The 17,223-nt window shown below is 39.9% G+C and overlaps 1 protein-coding gene across 1 annotated transcript; it reads right to left on the bottom strand.

Annotated features, from left to right (window-relative positions):
• Window positions 1–5,315: 5,315 nt before the first annotated feature.
• LOC136154663 (uncharacterized protein CXorf51A-like) lies at window positions 5,316–15,386 on the bottom strand. The gene is made up of 3 exons (XM_065916855.1): window positions 15,264–15,386; window positions 14,881–15,059; window positions 5,316–5,451 (listed from the first exon to the last, which is right to left on the bottom strand). Exons 1-3 carry the CDS (start codon window positions 15,384–15,386, stop codon window positions 5,316–5,318), a joined length of 438 nt encoding a protein of 145 aa, XP_065772927.1.
• Between the last annotated feature and the right edge of the window lie 1,837 nt (window positions 15,387–17,223).

Genomic DNA, 17,223 nt, shown 5'->3' with positions numbered 1-17,223 from the left:
TGCTGAAGCTGAAACTCCAATACTTTTGCCACCTGATGCAAAGAACTGACTCGTTGCAAAAGACCCTGACGCTGGGCAAGATTGAAAGCAGGAGGAGAAGGGGATGACAGAAGTTGAGATGGTTGGATGGCATCACCGACAGGATGGACATATGTTTGAGCAAGCTCTGGGAATTGTTGATGGACAGGGAAGCCTGGTATGCTGCAGTCTACAGGGTCACAAAGAGTCAGACACCACTGAGCAACTGAACTGAAAGGTTTATGTGAAATTCAGGGGGCCTTAAACAACCTGGTTTCCTTTTATTGCAAAGTTATTTGACAGTCATTTCTGTGTATAATTTTTTCCAACACCCCAAAGTGTACTTTCCACCTGATAAGGACTGAATGCATGCATGGTGAATGAGGGAGGCCACTTTTATATAGGCAGATCAGTGATTACCACCTTATCTTGATGGTAGAGATAATTTTATGACAGAAGTGTGGAAAAGGTGTCTCCAGGTTACTGTTGCTTTTTACAATAGCAAAGCTACACTGCTCAGTTCATTAAATAGGCCTGCTCTCAGCATGCACTAGTTTTTTGCCTTTGATACTTTCTGTGCACATAGGTGCAGATAGAATCATCAGTAAATGAATAGAAATTGATGTACCAAACACATTCTATCAGAGAAGACTCCAGTCCAAGCAACTAGTGATAAGTGCCATCCTCCTGGAATGTTCCAGACAGTAATAATGACAGCAGTAATAGCTCTCAGATACTAATGTATCTACCAGCATCCAAAGTAGCAGTTTCAAACTAAATGTGACACTGAAGGATTTTTCAGGCCATACAGATGTTTCCACTAATAGTGCACAGGTACATGTTCTTTCTTCCCTGGTGGCTCAGACGATAAAGTGTCTGCCTACAATGCGGGAGATCTGGGTTCAGTCCCTGAGTCAGGAAGATCTCCTGGAGAAGGAAATGGCAGACCACTCCACTATTCTTGCCTGGAAAATCCCATGGATGGAGGAAACTGGTAGGCTGTAATCCATTGGCTCGCAAAGAGTGACTTGAATTTCTTTCTTTCTTTTACATGTTCATTCAGACCTGTAACCTTGCCTACCACCAAGATTACCTAGCATGATTTCCTGCCCCCCAAAAAAATTGTTTTATAGGTGACAAAAATATGCAGTAAGTATCAACTGCTGTGTGATGAGGTAGAATCAATCTCCCACAAAAGATGTATAACAAGTTACAGTCTAACCATCACAAAGAGTAAGGCTAGGAATGCTGAAGAGCCCAACTATGAAGACCAGGCTTATAGGGTCTACCTAAGACTGAAGTTTTAGTAGGAAAATAGAGAACTCTCTCTCCGTACTGCTAACCTACCAATGAGTAAGAAATAAAAGCATTCAGAACTAGGTGACTGGCAAAATCATGAGAGACACTCTGTATGGATCTGACATATAGGGACAACCAAAAACTAAGAATAGCAAACCAGCATTAAGAAAAACTCTTCAGCAACTCCAAGCACTCAATCTCACCACAAGCTGATGTGGAGAAAGTGGAACCCTTGTGTACTGTTGGTGGGACTACAAATTGGTGCAGCCACTATGGAAAACAATAGGGAGGTTTTGCAAAAAAAAAAGAAAAAAATGGAATTTGGCATATGTTCCAGCAATTTTATTTCAGGCTATATACACAAAATGATCTGTAAGCAGGAACCTTGAAGACACATTTGTATACCCAAGCTCATAGCAGCAGTATTCACAATAGGCAAACGTTAGAAGTAACTCAAGATTTTATTAATAGGTGAATTGATAAAAAAAAATGTAGTCTGTACATAAAATATGATATTATTTAGCCATAAAAAGGAAGGGAATTGTGACACATTGTTACAGCATCAGTGAACCTTAAGAACATTATGCCAAATGAATAAACCAGTTATAAAAAGACATATTGTATGATTCCATTTATATGAGGTACCTAGAGCTGTATAGTCAAAGCTATGATTTTTCCAGTAGTCATGTATGGTTGTGAGAGATGGACCATAAAGAAGGATAAATGCTGAAGAATCGATGCTTTCAAATTGTGGTGCTGAAGAGATTCTTTTTTTTTTTTTTTTTCCTATTTATTTACTTTTTATTGAAAAATAATTGCTTTACAGAATTTTGTTATTTTCTGTCAAGCTTCAACATGAATCAGCCAAGGGTATACATATACTCTCTCCCTTTTGAAACTCCCTCCCATCTCCCTCCCCATTCCACCCCTCTAGGTTAATACACAGCCCCTGTTTGAGTTTCCCGAGCCATACAGCAAATTCCCATTCGCTCTCTATTTTACATATGGTAATGTAAGTTTCCATGTTACTTTTTCCATGCATCTCACCCTCTCTTCCCCTCTCCCTATGTCCATAAGTCTACTCTCTATGGCTTTTTCTCCATTGCTGCCCTGTAAATAAATTATTCAGTGTCATTTTTCTAGAATCCATATATGTGTGTTAGAATATGATATTTTTTTTTTATCTTTCTCTTTCCTACTTCACTCTGTATAATAGATTCTCGGTTCATCCACCTCATTAGAACTGACTCAAATATATTCCTTTTTATGGTGAATAATATCCCATTGTGAATATGTACCACATCTTCTTTATCCATTCATCTGTTGATGGACATCTAGGCTGCTTCCATGGTCTGGCTATTGTAAATAGTGCTGCAATGAACAATGGGATACATGTGTCTCTTTCAATTTTGGTATCCTCAGGGTATATGCCTAAGAGTGGAATTGCTGGGTCATATGGTGGTTTTATTCCTAGTTTTTCAAGAAATCTCCATACTGTCTCCCATAGTGGCTGTATCAATTTACATTCCCAGGAATAGTGCAAGAGTGTTCCCTTTTCTCCACACCCTCTCCAGCATTGATTGATTGTAGACTTGGATGATGGCCATTCTGACCGGTGTGAGATGATATCTCATTGCTGTTTTGATTTGCATTTCTCTAATAATGAGCGATGTTGAGCATCTTTTCGTGTGTTTCTTAGACATCTGTATGTCTTTGGAGAAATGTCTGTTTAGGTCTTTTTCCCACTTTTTGATTAGGTTGTTTGTTTTTCTGGTCTTGAGTTGTATGAGCTGCTTGTATATTTTGGAAATTAATCCTTTGTCAGTTGTTTCAATTGCTATTATTTTCTCCCATTTTGAGGGTTGTCTTTTCACCTTGTTTCTGTTTCCTTTGCTGTGCAAAAGCTTATAAGTTTAATCAGGTCCCACTTGTTTACTTTTCTTTTTATATCCATTACTCTAGGAGGTGAGTCAAATAGGACCTTGCTTTGATTTATGTCATGGAGTGTTCTATCTATGCTTTCCTCTAAGAGTTTTATAGTTTCTGGTCTTACATGTAGGTTTTTAACCCATTTTGAATTTATCTTTGTGTATGGTGTTAGGAAGTGTTCTAATTTCGTTCTTTTACATGTAGCTGTCCAGTTTTCCCAGCACCATTGATTGGAGAGACTGTCTTTGCCCCATTGTGTATTCTTGCATCCTTTGTCAAAAATAAGGTACCCATTGATGCATGGGTTTATTTCTGGACTTTATATCTTGTTCCATTGTTCTGTGTTTCTGTTTTTGTGCCAGTAAAATACTGTCTTGACGACTGTAGCTTTGTAGTATAATCTGAAGTCAGGAAGGTTGATTCCTCCAGCTCCATTCTTCTTTCTCAGGATGCTTTGGCCTTTCAGGGTCTTTTGTGTTTCCATAAAATTGTGATTTTTTTTGTTCTAGTTCAGTGAAAAATGTCATTGGTAATTTGGTAGAGATCACATTGAATCTGTAGATTGCATTTGGTAGTATGGTAATTTTCACAATATTGATTCTTCCCACCCAGGAACATGGAATATCTCTCCATTGGTTTATGTCATCTTTGATTTCTTTCATTAGTGTCTTATAATTTTCTCTGTACAGTTCTTTTCTCTCCTTAGGTAAGTTTATTCCTAGATATTTAATTCTTTTTGTTGCAGTGGTGAATGGGATTGATTCCTTAATTTCTTTTTCTGATTTTTCATTGTTAGTATATACAAATATAGATGATTTCTGTGTATTGATTTTGTATCCTGCACCTTTGCTAAATTCATTGATTAGCTCTAGTAATGTTCTGATACTAACTTTAGGGTTTCTCGGTACAGTATCATGTCATCTGCAAACACTGAGAGCTTCACTTCTTTTCCGATCTGAATTTCTTTTAATTCTTTTTCTTCTGTGATTGCTGTAGCTAAGACTTCCAGAAGTATCTTGAATAATAGAGGTGAAAGTGGACACCCTTCTCTTTTTCCTGATCTTAGGGAGAATGCTTTCAGTTTTTCACTATTGGGAATAATGTTTGCTGTAGGCTTATAATATATGTTCTTTACTATGTTGAGGTAGGTTCCTTCTATGCCTATTTTTGGAAGAGTTTTAATCATAAATGGGTGCTGAATTTTGTCAAAGGCTTCTTCTGCATCTATTGAGATGGTCATATGGTTTTTATCTTTCAATTTGTTAATATGGTGTATCACATAGATGTATAGAACAGACTTTTGGACTCTATGGGAGAAGGTGAGGGTGGGATGATCTGAGAGAACAGCATTGAAACATGTATATTATTAAGTGTGAAACAGATCGCCAGTCCAGGTTGGATGCATGAGACAAGTGCTCGGGGCTGGTGCACTGGGATGACCCAGAGGGATGAGATGGGGAAGGAGGTGGGAGGGGGGTTCAGGATGGGGAACACATGTAAATCCATGGCTGATTCATGTCAACGTATGGCAAAAACCACTACAATGTTGTAAAGTAATTAGCCTCCAACTAATAAAAATAATTGGGGGGGGGGACATTGATTGATTTGAGAATATTGAAGAATCCTTGCATCCCTGGAATAAACCCAACTTGATCATGACTGAGCAACTGAACTGAACTGACAACAGAGGGGGATAAAGGGGAAAAATTCAAAAGAATCTACAGTACAAGTCTAAGTATAAGAATAATAAATGTTTTTCTTGAATCACTGCTGTTAGAGTCATTTCCCTCACTGGGAGTCATAGTCTACTTCACCTCCTTAGGATACCCTTCAACACTGTGCTTATTTCTGGACCTGCTGTGGGGGCAGCTCAGATTCTAATCTGGTCCTACTCCTGTGTTTTCCTGCCTACAATGTCCACAGCTATCAGAACTAGTGCATTTTCTTTTGTGGGTGCTCTCAATGTCCTTTTATATATTCCATAGACAGAGTCTGGGATTTAATCTACAGCTTGTACAGCTGGTGGGAAGGTTTTGGGTCTTCTTCCTTAGTCACACTGCCCCTGGGTTTCAATTGTGGTTTATTTCCACCACTGCGTGTGGGTTGTCCACTGGGGACTGCTTCTGAAGCTGCCCTGGAGGACTTGGGTTTGCCCCTGTGAGGGCCAGGTGCAGAGGTGGTGCAGCTGTTTGGGTCACAGGAGTTCTGGCAGCACCAAGTACTCAGGGGAGTTGGCGGCTAGGGCAGCAGGAAATATAGTGCTCTAGAAGGGGATGGTTGGAGCGGGAAATGGCAACCCACTCCAGCACTCTTGCCTGAAAGATCCCTTGGATGGAGAAGCCTGGTAGGTTGCAGTCCTTGGGGTCACTAAGAGTCGGACATGACTGAAGCGACTTAGCAGCAGCAGCAGCATCAGAAGGGTATGGCAATCAATATTGGCCAATACGCTCCAGTGTTCTTGCCTGGAAAAATCCCCTCCCTGAAAGAGAAGCTTGGCAGGCAACAGTCTACAGGGTCGCAGAGTCAGACATGACCAAAGTGATCCTGTGTGCATAGATGCAAGATTTTTTTTTTGCCTGTGGCAGCTCTGCCCCAGTGAGAGTTGAGCATAAAGATGGCACAGCTGCTTGGCTTCTGAGGACCCTGGCGGTGCCAAGTGTGTTAGGACACAGACTGCCTCTGCCACAGGAGTTATGGCCCTATCAGTCTTTTTTTGAGCCTCTTGTAGCTGGGTATCAGAAGGCCTCTTTGGCCAGTCTTTCTCTGTAACTCTGCCTGTTCAGGTACTTAGAGGGCTCCCTTGCCTGGGGTCCTTCTCTGTTGTTCTGTGCATCAGGCATATAGAGGCCCCCCCACCCCCGCCCCAGCTGGGGTCCTACTCTCTAGATTGGCGCATCAGGCACTTAAAGGGACACCCTGGGAGGGTTCCTACTCTGTAGTTTGGTACATCAGTCACTTAAAGGAGTACTCTGGGTCTATTCCTAGTCTGTAGTTTGGTGAGTCAGGTGCCTGATGGGCCAGCCTCTCTATTGTTCAGCTGCCGATGCTGGCGTGTGGGGAGAGGGGCTATGGGATGGCTCCACCCCCTATACATGACTCAGTAGTATCACCTTGCTTCCCTGGCTGCCTGACCTTCCTCCACAGGCATTTCCCACCACAATCTCCTTGCTCACACCCCCTCGATCTGTCTGTCCACAGTCAATAGCAACCCGTGCCCTGGGATTGCTCCACAATCCCTAAACTCCAGCTGCCAGCAGCTGCACCTTCCAGGGGACCTGCATCCCTGTCCGCTGTATGTATGGCTTCAGCAAGGACTGTCTAATTCTCATTCCATTTAGGCTGCCACAGATCAGCTGTTTCATTCGTAACCTTAAATGTTTCTCCTCTGATTCAGACAATTGCCCCGATGAGGGGATCAGACCCCTGCTTCAGTTCCCTCACCCGCCAAAGGCAGGTCCAGTCCTACTAACACTCCTGTTTTTTCCCCTAGTTCCTTTGTCTTACCGAGTTTTGCATGGTTCTATATATTCTTTTCTGCTCATCAGGTACTCCTATCTGCCCTCAGCTGGTATTCTGCATGCACTTCTGTGTCTGAGGTGTATTCCTGGTATATCCGTGGAGAGAGATGTACTCCACATCCACCTATTCCTTAACCATCTTGTTCTCTCCTGAAGAAGACTCTTGAGAGTCTGTTGGATGACCAGAGATCAGCCAGTCAAAGGAAATAAATTCTGAATATTCATTGGAAGGACTGATGCTGAAGCGCCAATACTTTGGCCACCTAATGCGAAGAGTGAACTCATGAGAAAAGACCCTGATGCTGGGAAAGATTGAGGGCAGAAGGAGAAGGGAGCAGTGGAATGAGATGGTTGGATGGCATCATGGACTCAATGGATATGAGATTGAGCTAAGTCCAGACAATAGTGAAGGACAGGGAAGCCTGGCATGTTGCAGTCCATGGGGTCACAAAAAGTTGGAAACAATTTTGCAACTAAACAACAACCTAGAGTTGTTAAATTCATAGAAACAAAGTTGAATGGAGAAATGGAGGGAAGGGGACTAAGGAGTTGTTGTTTAATTGGTACAATTTCAGTTTTCCTAGGTGAAAACAGTTTTGAGATTTCGTACATAAATGGATTTAATATTACTGAAATGCATGCTTAAAAATGGTTAAGATGATGAATTTTGTTATGTGTATTTTATCACAATTAAAAATAAAAAGTAGGAATAACTATATTAGTATCAGATAAAGTAGACATCATAGCAATAAAAATTACTAAGAGCAAAGAGGGACGTTAAAGTATCAATTAAAGTATTATTAAAGTATCAATCCACCACAGATATAACTGAATGTGTATCAAGAAAACAACAGTTTCCAAATACATATAAAGGAAAGACTGACAAGAGTTGAAAGAGGGCATCGACCTAGCCACAGTTATACTTGGACTTCAAACACCTAACACTCAGCAAATGATAGAACTACTAGGCAGAAAATCAGCAAAGAGAATGACTGAACAATACAATGACCAACAGGATCTAATTTATATATATAACACTCCACTCAGCAGCAGCAAAGTACACACTTATTTCAAGAGTCTGCAGAACACATACCATTATAGTCTCTATGCTGGGCCATAAAATGGGCTTCAACAAATTGAAGACAATGAAATCTTACAGAACATATTTTCAGAGAATAATGGAATCAAACTAGAATTCTGTAAATATGAAAGACAACAGGAAAATCTTTAAACAATTGGCAATTTAAGTGTATTTCTAATTAATCCATAGGTTAAGGACAGAATCTCAAAGGAAAACTTTTAAGAAAGACATTGAACTGAATGACAATGAAAAGACATATTGAAATATATGGAATGCAACTAAAGTGGCACTGAGAAATCTATCACATTAAATGCTTACATTAGAAAAAAGGAAAGGCCTTGAATCAGAGACCTAAGTTCTTACCTAAAGAATATAGGGGAAAAGAGAAAAAACCCAAAGCAAGTGGAAGGAAATTAATAAAGAGCAGAAATCAATGAAATTGAAAGGAAGATTTTTTTTTTCTTATTGACTTTCTCTATTTATTCCCCCCAAATCAATAAAATTGAAAAACCTTTGGCAAGACTGAAAAGAGAAAATGAGAGGTGACAATGACAGATATCAGGGATAAAACAGGGAATGTCACCACATATCCTGCAGTCATTAAATGGATAATAGGTAGATGCTTTTATTAACTAGTAAACTTGAAAAATTAGAAGAAATGAATCAATCCTTTGAAATAATCCCAAATTACCGCAACCCCACCCCAACCAGGTTATATAGGCAATATAATTAGTCCTATAACCAATAAAGAGGTTGAATTTGTAGTTTATGTCCTGAAATATACCCATGCCCACATGATTTCACTGGAAAACTCTACCAAACACTTAAAGAAGAGTAAATGTCAATTTACAATTTCTATCACAGAATTAAAGATGAGAACATTTCTCATCTCATTTTATGAAGCCAATATTACTCTGATAATAAAACTAGAAAGAATATAAGAATAAAGTGGAAGGAGTCTCTGTACCTAGTTTTATGGTTTACTATATAGTCACAATACTGAAGATAGCATGGTGTTTGCTGAGGGATGGACACATATATTAATGGAACAGAATAAAGAACCCAGAAATAGACTCAAAACAATATTCTCAACTATTTTCGATAAAAAGGAAAATGAAGGAAGAGTAGCCTTTTTAAACAGATTTTCCTGAAGCAATTGGACATAGTTAATATAGCTAATTATATAACATTTAATATAGTTAATTTTTTTAAAGAACCTTGGCCCAAAGCTTATACCTTCTACAAAAACAGAGGACAAAAATTTTAGAGATGTTCAGTACCAAAGACCAAGTGAAAGTCCTTAGACACCAAAAGCATGATCCATAAAAGGAAAATATTCATAAATACAATTATAACTTTTACTCTGTGAAGCATGCTGTAATGATGATGAAACATAAGCTACAGACTGGGAAAAATATAAACAACATTATCTGACAAAGAACTTGTATCTAAAATGTATAAAGTGTTAGTTGTTCAGTCATGTCCAACTCTGCAACCCCATAGATGGTGACCCTCCAGGTTCCTCTGTCCATGGAATTCTCCAGGCAAGAATACTAGAGTGGGTTGCCAATCCCTTCTCCAGGGGATCTTCCTGACCCTGGGATCGAACCCAGGTCTCCCACACTGCAGGCAGATTCTTTACTGTCTGAGTCACCAGGGAAGCCAAAAATGTATAATGAACTCTTGACATTCAATAGTGATAAAATTTAAACTTCCAACTAGACAATGGACTACATCTGTGACCCACAATAAATACATGTGGTGAACCTGTATGATTTCTTTATTCCTGGGGTTATCTTGTTATTGCTAAAAATGTCATAGACAGAAATCAGACAGAGAAACTCTTTAAAAAGTATATAAAAACTGGAGAAGGAGGCATAATGGCTTAAGGAGGAACAGGCCAACAACAAGGATTTGCACACTAGAGAACATCTTTTGAGAACTGGAAATCATAAGTGTGTTACTTTGGTTGTTGTTTCATTGTTTGTTTTTTTAATTTTCAGTGCTCATTACCAAAGACATGTAGTCCTAAGGATAGTCTATCTGGTTTGAACTAAGGATACTGAAGCTTTACCAGTCAGGAGAACACAAAACCACTGAAGAGAAACGGAGGCCCTAAACATGACTGGACTAGGAGAAAATAGGCTGACTTCCAACTCTCACTGATAAGGGTGAAGAAAGAAATGTATTAAGTGACTTTGAAAGGTGATTTCTCTTGGCCTTTGTTTTTACTTTGCAAGTAGCTGGATTCAGAGGATGTTGATTTGAACAGGGTCAGCCATGCTGCTAAAGAGGTTCTTATCCCCACGTTTGCAATCAGGTGCTCCCTCCAGACCTCCATATACTGGCCTGGGCCCCTGTAGAACTCAGCTTCACTGCGAGGTTCAGCTATCATGAGTGGACCTACTGCCATTTCCCCCTTGTGGTGACTTGGATATTATAAACATCAAAAGTATGATGACACATAAGACTTCAAGAACTTGTATAAATAGATGTAGCCAACAGAGTGATTAATTTTCAGTGGACTATTCTCTCTGCCCAAGTACAGCTAGTAGTCCAGCGCCTGAGTGAAGGGAGAGGGCAAGAATTTTTCTAGTATGTCAACTTGAAATTATAGGCCAGGTGTTCCTTTACATTCATGTCTGTTGTATGATGGTTCTCCTTTTGCTAATTGGTCAAGAAATGGAGAAGACAGACTATTGATGAGCTGCTGAGCATAGAGAAATATCCCTTCAAACCTCAATATGGTACAGCTGTAGAATTTTCTCTTGTCTATGAGACTTTAAGTTTCAAGATAGCCACTGGATTTTATGACTGGGAGTTTCGGGCATTCAGTGTTACCCACCACCAAATACTGAGGTTAAATACACTCTTAAAACTTAATGCTATAGAGTGTGCTAGAAGAACTGGACTCGGTTGCAGTTTCCCCATGGGAAAGGACCAAAGATGGATGGAGTGATAGAATAAAGAAAAGTTATTAACTCTGTCATAATGCAGACCATTGCATTTGTAGTAGAAGGAAATGCACACTATAAGCCTCTAATAGATGATCCTACATGTCAAGGATAGGACTCCCAAGCCAGCATCTTGTAAGCAGGGGATGTACATGAGCATCTACATGTGTTTCATGAAGAGGAAACAAAAAGCCTAAAGGGACTATATAATGCCAGACTAGAAGAAGAAAATATTACTTATGGAGGCCAACAAAGAGGCTCTGTGTTGATACAGAAATTAAGACAGCATTTAACCATGGAAAAACTCACCAGAATCTAGGAGGCAACAACCACCTAGTTGGTAGGTGGGTGTAGAAAGCAAAATGTATATATGGTTACAAGAAGTTCTAGAAATTCAGATGATAAGCTCTTTAAAAAGCCCATAAGATTACAGTAAGAAAGATCTTGTTGCTTAAAAGTCTGTTCTGTACTTCTGTGTCTCTTTTTCTGTTTTGCATATAGGGTTATCGCCACCATCTATCTAAATTCCGTATATATGTGTTAGTATACTGTAATGTTCTTTATCTTTCTGGCTTACTTCACTCTGTATAATGGGCTTGTTGCTTAAATAAGAAACAGTTTATTCTTTTATCCCTGTCCAAAAAGATTGCGATTTTTAAAAAAGTAATTGTAAAATGAAGATGTATTTCTGTATACCTGGAAACCTGTGCTTTGTGTTCAAATTCATGAAAGTCTGATTCTACCAGTGTTTAAAAAATAGGCTGTAGACATGAATAGAAGTCTCAATGAAGGATACGCAGATGGCAAATGAGTACAGAAAAAGATGTTCAACATTTACCATCAGGGAAATGCAAATAAAAACTTCAGTGAGAGATCACTACACGTGAACTAGAATGACTTAAAAATATATATATATATTTATATATATTTAATTATAACACCAAATACTGGTGAGAATCCAGAGGAACTGCTGGTGAAAGGTTGTTTCTGACCCACTAAAAGATGTCGGGATTCTTGGCCTCCGGAAGAGAAGAATTCAATTCGGGGCCAGAGACGAGGCTTGATTGCTCAGAGCTTTTGTTTAACAGAATTTTATTAAAGTATAAAGGGATAGAGAAAGCTTCCGACATAGACATCAGAAGGGGGCAGAAAGAGTACCCCCTTGCTAGTGTTAGCAATGGAGTTATATACCTTTTAATTAGTTATTACAATAAACCAAAAGAATGCCTCAAGTTTGTGAAAATTTTACCAGACATACTCCAGCAATTTACATTTTAGGATAACAAGATTAGAATTTTACAATAGAAAGATCCTCCAGACCCAGTCCCATAATATACATTCTAAAATATCAGGATTAGTCAGAAGGATTTCAGGAAGGAGAAACTGTCCTCCAGCCAGATACATTGTCGTTGTATAATCCCTAGTACAGAGTTTAAACTGAGTAGTGTAATTTACTGAGCCTAAGGAAAGCAGAGGAAAAAAAGTTTGTCCTTTTGTCCCCCTTGAGAATTCCAGACCCCCAATCTCCATTTCAAGAGCCACAGACCCCTTTCTCCTCCTTGGGGACCCTGAACTTCTTATCAATCTGCCTAGGAATTGACTCTCTCACTGGCAACATTGTAAACTGGTATAGCCACTCTAGAAAGAAGTACAGACATTTCTTACAAAACTGAGTACTCCATGACCATATGATCCAGCAATTACTCTTATGGACATTTATCTCAGAGAAATAAAAAAAAATAATTTCACACAAAAACCTAGACAGGAACAATCATATCAGTTTTATTTCTAATAGTCAAAAAAGCAAAAGCAAAACCAAAATGTTCTTCAATGAGTATTTTTTTAAACTGTGGTACATTCATACCATAGAATATTACTCACTAATAAAGCAAGCAAAAAAAAAAAAAACAAAACTGATAACATACAACTACTTGAATGGATCTCAAGGCATTTATACCAAATGTAAAAAGCCAATCACAAAAGGTTATGTGTTAAATGATTTCATTTATTTAACATGATTTCATGTACGTAGCATTCTTATAATGGCAAAATTAGATAAAGAACAAATTACTGGATTCTAGGGATCATGAGGGAGTGAGGTAGTTGTGGATATGGATGAGTAGCATGACAGATTCTTTGGATGGAAACTTTCTCTATCTTGACTGTGGTGGTGATAACCACAGGAATCTACACAGGTGATAAAATTGCATAGAACTATACACACACATTGGAGAAGGAAATGGCAACCCACTCCAGTATTCTTGCCTGGAAAATCCCATGGATGGAGGAGCCATGAGGTCACAGTCAGGCACGACTGAGCAACTTCACTTCAGTTTATACACACACATGTACACAAGCTACACATGTACACCAGTACACGTAAAACTGGTGAAGCTGAATAAGGTAAATGGATCATAACACTTTCAATTTCCTGATTGTGATATTGTACTATAGATATGCAAGATATTACCATTGGGAGAAACTAGGGTAAAGGGGATAAGGTACCTCTCTATTTCTTAGGACTGCACACGGCTTTACAATGACCAAGTTTTTAACAGAATTAAAGCAAGTTTGCGGCATCATTTAAATGTTACTTAACTCTCAAGCAAACAACAATCATAATATTAAAAAGAAATGTACTATTGATGTACCCAAGAACATTGACTCTAATATGCTGAGTGAGAGAAGCTGGATAAAAATGAGTACGTATTGATTCCATTTGTATAAAATGCTAGAAAATGTAATCTATGGAGACAGCAAACAAATCAGTGATTATATGAGTATGGGTATGCAGAAAGGGGCAAGAGGGAACAACTATCAAAGGGGAAGGGGAGATGTCTGAGAGTGATGAGTATTTTCACACTTAAAATTGTGGTGATTGTTTAACTAGTGTACACATATGACCAAATTAATCAAACTGTTACTTTAACAAACTGTTACTTTATAATATGTGCAACATATTATATGTCAATTATACTTCAGGAAAACCCCTCTGAAAGGATCCTCTTTTCAGAGAAAAAAGCAACTTTGGAAGGAATAAAGACAAAAGACTTTTGAGGGAGAGATAATGCTGTTCTAGCGTTCTCTATAGACCATCGCCTGCCCTGAAAAGAGACAGCTCCCACTGACCTGCCCTTGGAAAGCCACTGCTCCACGCTTGTTTCCTTAGAAAGTGGGCTAATCAGTGTTGCATTTGTGGCTTCCTATCACCATTACCTTAGTCCTTAGGGACCTAGCAATAATATTTAGTAGCATGAGATCTTTTGGCCCTTCAGAGGACCTGTAGTTGCTGAGGTCATAAAGTGAAACGTCATGCATACTTCTAGGAAATGGCAACCCCCTCCAGTATTCCTGCCTGGGAAATCTCATGGACAGAGGAGCCTGGTGGGCTATAGTCCAGGGGGTCACAAAGAGTTGGACACGACTGAGTGACTGTGCACGCAATACACACCTCAAATCGCATAAGTTCTGGTTATCTACACTCTGTCATGCCCCTCCGCCAGCCACCTAATAGATACAAAAACGCCGAGTCCTTCTGGGTCTTGCTTGTGGGTTGAAGTGTTAAAGAAATTTGTCTTCAGCACTCAGTCCTGAGGCATTTCTTTCCCCCACTGGCTGGTTAACTGTGATTCTGTCAGTCCTGCCCCCAACCCTGCAAGACCCCTGTCCCTCCCTCCTCACACAGTCGTCTCTTCCCTTCCTTGGCCCCCAACCCTGCAAGACCCCTGTCCCTCCCTCCTCACACATTCGTCTCTTCCCTTCCTTGGCCCCCAACCCTGCAGGACCCCTGTCCCTCCCTCCCTCACACATTCGTCTCTTCCCTTCCTTCCCTGCTCCTCCCCAACCCCCCCCCCACCACCACGAGAGAACTTGGAGAAACACACAGAACTTTTCACAAGTTGATTTTTATTGAATTACCATCAGTGTACCCTGTTGCTGTAAAATTCAATGTCTACACACTTGGCAACTTCTCAGACCACAGACTGCATGGATATTTCTTGAGGTCCCCGGTCTCTGGTCTCACTCTGAAGTAACCTGGCTGCCCAGGTCTTTACTTCCACTGATGGGCTTCTGCACTTACTCTTGGTTCTGTTCTGGATCATTTTGACGCAGTGTCTCATTCAACCGGTGATAATGGCCGAATCGTGTTGACTGTCTAGTTTTCTTCAGCTGTCTTATAGAGTTGGTAGTTTTTTCAGAGACGTTTTTACTCAAAGTACTTTGAAGGGTTTTTTTAACCTTTGTGGTTGTCTTCAGCGCCTGGAAGGACAACAGAGTGAGGTCAAAAAGACAGTGGTTTAGGGGGGTAGAAAATGAGATATTGACAGAAAGGGGGAGTTCATGAGAAGGAGTCAGGGCTGAGGTGCGGTGGGGGGTGGGAGGTGAGCCAGGCAGGGCAAAGGTAAGATTCTTGGGAGAGAGGGAATCAGTGAAAAGAGAATAGCTTGAGTCGGGTCATCTTACTTTGCCACCACTTTTGGATTTGGGTTGACCGGGAACCTTCTTCGTCTTCCCCTGATTGGAACTTGAGGTTGGTTGGTCTGTCTCTGAATTAGGCTCTGCTGGTTTGCTGGACACCTTGGCCATATTGAACCCTCCTAGTGGTCTACCCCAGGCCTACTGGCCACGCTATGTATATGGCTCCCCAGGACAATGAAGGGCCACACCCTTCAGTTTTGATTGGTCAGCACAGCACTCCCCTAGCCAATGGTGGCTATGGAGGGGCTTGGACATCATAAAGCACAAATTATGACACCTCTGTGTGTAGGACAGGTTGCAGGGGAGACTAAGATGTAGCTTAGACATTTCAGCAAATCATTCCTGAAACCTCAGAGGGTGGGAATGGGGGGATGATAATGATGGCTCAGTTAATAGAGAAGGGGCTTTCTTTAACACCCCAGCAGAGTCTCCCTAAGCAGAACTGCCATCCCGCCTCATATCCCCATGTTCAAGTGTGGTTGTACATATGCTAGAGAAAGAATCTTTTCCTCCAAGCTAGTCTCCAAGGTTCTGTCCTACTCAGTGGTTTGTTCTGATATCTCCCACCCTTAATTATTAGTGAATATTTTGGGTATTTTACCCAAAATCCCTCCAAAGCTATATAGCTGAACTTAAATGTTGTTGGAGTTATGAGTCTTACAAACTAGCAAAAAGACATTTCTCGTTAATAAACATCACCCTACCTAGAGCAACTGGCATTAAACCCTGCTGATTTTGATTAAATTATTTTCTGCCAGCCCTGCAACTTAAAGACAGGGATTAGAATTAACTGCCCAGTCATGAAGGTTGCTTTTATTTTTACTTTTATTCTATTCTTGGACTCTAGCCATATTATTATCATTGATTTTTACAAGGTTCTTTTTCTTATATTTTTCTGTTTTTCTTTCATCCTGGAGTACGCCACTCATTTCCTTCCCAATATTAGGCATCTGCTCTGTTGTGTCTGAATTACACCCTCGTGTATGTTTGTACTCCTGTGAAATATATGGCCCTGTTAAATATGTGAGTGTTTGACTGTGGTGCATTGTGCCATAGATCTTGTTCTGTTTCTTACCTTATCCTTTGAAATTTAACTTATGCAGTTCTCTGTTTTCCTAGTTCATTGTTTCTAATACTGCATCATGTTACATTAGGATGAATATCCCATGTATCACTTGTCCATTCTTTCCTCTCTTGAGGGACTCTTATGTTTACTTTCCACTCCTCTGCCACAAGCAACATTATGAGAAACATTCTCATTGATGTCCCTTTGTGGATTTATGCATATATTTTCTGGAATATACACTCAGGAATAGAATTTCTATGTCATAGATAGCCTTAGTCTGTTCAAGCTGCTAAAAAAGAACACCATAGACTGGTGTCTTAAACAAAAAATATTTACTTCTCACAGTTCTGGAGGCTGGAAGGCCAAGATTAGGATGGCAGCATAGTTGGGTTTTTGATGAGGACCTTCTTCCTGCTGATGTCTTCACATGGCCTTGCTCAGTGGGTACACGCACAGAGACAGGACTATCCTATGTCTCTTCCCCTTTTTCTAAGGGTATTAGCCCCATCATAAGACCCCCATCCTCATGACATAATCAAACTCTAATTACCTCCCCAGAACCCTACCTCCAAATACCATTACAGGTAGAGGGTTAGAGTGTCAAGTTATGCATTTTGGAGGGATACAAACATTCAGTCTATAAGCAATATTTTTTTTCCTAAATATTGCCAGGTTGCTTTCCAAAATGATGGTACCAAATCTATCTTCCCAATAGAATACTGTATTACTTATTTCCCTACATACTTCTTAATACTCAGTGTGGAAGCAACTTCTAATATGACTCATAATAATCCCAGTCTCCTGATGTTAACATCTTGGGTAATCCACTCCCCTTGTGTGTGGGCTGTACCTATTGACTTCTACTGAGTTGAATCACTG

Source organism: Muntiacus reevesi, chromosome X, assembly GCF_963930625.1.
Source record: "Muntiacus reevesi chromosome X, mMunRee1.1, whole genome shotgun sequence".
Taxonomy (NCBI): domain Eukaryota; kingdom Metazoa; phylum Chordata; class Mammalia; order Artiodactyla; family Cervidae; genus Muntiacus; species Muntiacus reevesi.
Note: the sequence above shows the minus strand (reverse complement) of the source record. Positions and strands in the feature narration are given on the sequence as shown.

Excerpts from the sequence above, each read along its gene's own strand:
- LOC136154663 (XM_065916855.1), bottom strand. The coding sequence starts at position 15,386 with ATGGCCAAGGTGTCCAGCAAACCAGCAGAGCCTAATTCAGAGACAGAC. Across the intron at positions 15,060-15,263 it reads AATCCAAAAGTGGTGGCAAA|GCGCTGAAGACAACCACAAA; the intron begins GTAAGATGACCC and ends TTGTCCTTCCAG. Across the intron at positions 5,452-14,880 it reads GATCCAGAACAGAACCAAGA|AACTCCTGTGACCCAAACAG; the intron begins GTAAGTGCAGAA and ends TGGTGCTGCCAG.